Source organism: Haematobia irritans, chromosome 3 (genome assembly GCF_050003625.1).
Source record: "Haematobia irritans isolate KBUSLIRL chromosome 3, ASM5000362v1, whole genome shotgun sequence".
In the NCBI taxonomy this organism is placed as follows: Eukaryota; Metazoa; Arthropoda; class Insecta; order Diptera; family Muscidae; genus Haematobia; species Haematobia irritans.
In genome coordinates this window covers 101,863,459-101,867,195 of record NC_134399.1, presented here as the reverse complement: position 1 = coordinate 101,867,195, position 3,737 = coordinate 101,863,459, and the positions used below count along the sequence as shown (strand labels likewise).

Here is a 3,737-nt window from a genome sequence, read left to right as displayed (position 1 = left end):
AAATGAGTAGTTATTTTCAGCTTTCGATGCAAGAGATTACTCTTTGAGAAGACAAACGGAAAAAATGCATCAATATTATGTTTTAATCTCAATTGCAGCGATGACTGCATTGATTTCCGTTTCCGCTGTGGATTATTGTTCCCCAGCCTTGTGCAGAGAAGGATTACAGCATATAGCTTGTGGTCATAGTGGAGTAAGTATTGCAATGGAAGTTCCTAAAATCGTGATAATAATTTTCTTTGCCTTTAGAAATTTGCCGCCTCCTGTCCCCCTGATGCAATAATGGTCAAAATGAGTGCTGACCTAAAATCCATTATCGTTAATGCTCATAATGAAAAGCGCAATTGGATTGCTGGAGGAGGTGATGAAAATCATAAGCCCGCTTGTCGCATGGCCACCATGCAATGGGATGATGAATTGGCTTACATAGCGTCTCTTAATGTCCGTCAATGTTCGATGCGTCATGATATGTGCCGTAATACAGGATCCTTTAAATATTCCGGACAGAATTTGGCTTGGAGAGGTTTTTTTGGGGTTGCTAATCATACCGATATGTTGACAAAGACAGTGAACTTATGGTACAGTGAGGTCAAACATAGCAAAATGAGTTACATTAATAAATTCCCACGATTGTACAAAGGACCGTATGTAATGGAAAAGTGAATTTGTGAGGAAAATATACAAAAATGATTTATTTTTCATTTTACAGAGCAATTGGCCATTTTACTGTAATGGTAGCCGATCGTAATATCCGGATAGGCTGTGCTGCTGCAACATATTCTGTAATGGGAAAACCCTATAAATCCTATTTGGTGGCCTGTAACTATGCCACCACAAATGTTATTGATCATCCAATTTACGAATCTTGTCCTGTTGCTGGCCTACATTGCACAACTGGTAGAAATCCTCTATATCCAAATTTGTGCTCGATGTATGAGAAATATGCCGTGAATAAATGGTTCTAATAATAAGTGGCCTTGCTATAAAAGTGAGGTACAATGGGCGTTAATCGGTCTCCATTCATGGGACTAACCTACAAAATAATTAGTCTCGATCTTATTTTAATTAGCCTAAGAATGAAAGGGTTCTTTATTGCAATAAAAATTCGTCTTTCAAATGAAAAGAAAAAATAGAACTATTTAATCGAGAGCGCCTAAAAGTATTCTTGTTATATTGTTCTAAGGAATGTCAATTTTAACCAGCAAAAAACTTTGAAAGATATTCCTTTGAAAGATATTCTAAAAATGTTCTTCTAGAGATGGACTTATTTTTTACTTCACAATAAGTTCTTTTGACGTGATATACACAGTAAGATCAAATAAAATAATGGAAATTTCCAAAACCTAATTGAAAATTGTTCTCAGCAGACGCGATAAAATATTTGCTAGTATTATTCAAAACGAAAAATTAATTATTAAATGGAATCAAATTGTCAAAACTGTATTCCAATAGAAAATTTTGTAAGATAAATAATTTTATCAAAATTTTATTTCTATAGAAATTTTTGTCAAAATTTTATTTCTATAGAAAATTTGATCAAAATTTTATTTCTATAGAAAATTCGATCAAATTTTATTTCTATAAAAATTTTTTTTAAAATTTATTTCCATAAAAATTTTTGTCAAAATTTTATTTCTATAGAAAATTTTGTCAAAATTTTATTTCTATAGAAAATTTTGTCAAAATTTTATTTCTATAGAAAATTTTGTCAATATTTTATTTCTAAAGAAAATTTTGTCAAAATTGTATTTCTATAGAAAATTTTGTCAAAATTTTATTTCTATAGAAAATTTTGTTGAAATTTAATTCTATAGAAATTTTGTCAAAATTTAATTTCTATATAAAATTTTGTCAAAATTTTATTTCTATAGAAAATTTTGTCAAAATTTTATTTCTATAGAAAATTTTGTCAAAATTTTATTTCTATAGAAAATTTTGTCAAAATGTTATTAATATAGAAAACGTTGTCAAAATTTTATTTCTATAGAAAATTTTGTCAAAATTTTATTTATATAGAAAATTTTGTCAAAATTTTATTAATATAGAAAATTTTGTCAAATTTTTATTTCTATAGAAAATTTTGTCAAAATTTTATTTCTATAGAAAATGTTGTCAAAATTTTATTTCTATAGAATATTTTGTCAAAATTTTATTAATATAGAAAATTTTGTCAAAATTTTATTTCTATAAAAAATTTAGTCAAAATTTTATTTCTAGAAAATTTTGTCAAAATTTTATTTCTATAGAAAATTTTGTCAAAATTTCATTTCTATAGGAATTTTTGTCAAAATTTAATTTCTATAGAGAATTTTGTCACAATTTTATTTCTATAGAAAATTTTGTCAAAATTTTATTTCTATAGAAAATTTTGCCAAATTTTATTTCTATAGAAAAATTTTGTCAAAATTTTATTTCTATAGAAAATTTTGTCGAAATTTTATTTCCATAGAATATTTTGTCAAAATTTTATTTCTATAGAAAATTTTGTCAAAATTTTATTTCAATAGAAAATTCTGTCAAAATTTTATTTCAATAGAAAATTTTGTCAAAATTTTATTTCTATAGAAAATTTTGTCAAAATTTTATTTCTATAGAAAATTTTGTCAAAATTTTATTCCTATAGAAAATTTTGTCAAAATTTTATTCCTATAGAAAATTTTGTCAAAATTGTATTTCTATAGAAAATGCTGTCAAAATTTTATTTCTATAGAAAATTTTGTCAAAATTTTATTTCTATAGAAAATTTTGTCAAAATTTTATTAATATAGAAAATATTGTCAATATTTGATTTCTATAGAAAATCGTATTGCTATAGAAAATTTCTATAGAAAATTTGATCAAAATTTTATTTCTATAGAAAATTTTCTGGAAATTTATTTCTATAAAAATTTTTGTCAAAATTTTATTTCTATAGAAAATTTTGTCAATGTTTTATTAATATAGAAAATTTTGTCAAATTCTATTCCAATAGAAAACTTTTTCAAAATTTTATTTCTTTAGAAAATTTTGTCAAAATTTTATTAATATAGAAAATTTTGTCAAATTTAGTCAAAGTTTTATTTGTATAATATAATCTGTATGCATCAATTTTCTATAGAAATAAAATTTTGACAAATTTTCTACAGAAATAAAATTTTGACAATATTTGCTATATATAAAATTTTGACAAAACTTTCTATAGAAATAAAATATTTTACAAAATTTTCTATGGAAATAAAATGTTGACAAATTTTTCTATAGAAATACAATTTTGAAAAAAAAATCTTTAGAATATAAATTTTATCAAAATTTTCTATTGGAATACAATTTTGAAAAAAAAATTATAGAAATAAAATTTTGAAAAAAAATTTTTTTTTAATAAATGTTGAGAAAATTTTCTATAGAAATAAAATTGTGACATAATTGTCTATAGAAAGGAAATTTTGACAAAATTTTCTATAGAAAAAAATTTTGAGAAAATTTTCTGTAGAAATAAAATTTTGACAAAATTGTCTATAGAAATAAAATTTTGACAAAATTTTCTATAGAAATAAAATTTTGCAAATAAAGTTAGGATAATAATATATAATAGTGCAAATATTGAAAAGAAAAAAATTTACCACAAAAATTTGATCAAAAATTTTAAAATAAGATTTTTGAAATTTGATAGATTTTTGACACAACTGGAATCCGTGACTATTTGTTAAAAGTTACAAAAATAAAATTAAAGCTATTCTTGAAAAAATCAAAAAAAGGAG

At 23.1% G+C, this 3,737-nt stretch overlaps 1 protein-coding gene across 1 annotated transcript; it reads left to right on the top strand.

The window, feature by feature from the left end:
* Window positions 1–1,143, top strand: LOC142228525 (venom allergen-1-like). Its single transcript, XM_075298974.1, has 3 exons — window positions 1–193; window positions 250–644; window positions 710–1,143. The coding sequence occupies exons 1-3, from the start codon at window positions 65–67 to the stop codon at window positions 963–965; spliced, it is 780 nt and encodes a 259-aa protein (XP_075155089.1). The 5' UTR covers window positions 1–64; the 3' UTR covers window positions 966–1,143.
* The last annotated feature ends 2,594 nt before the right edge of the window (window positions 1,144–3,737 follow it).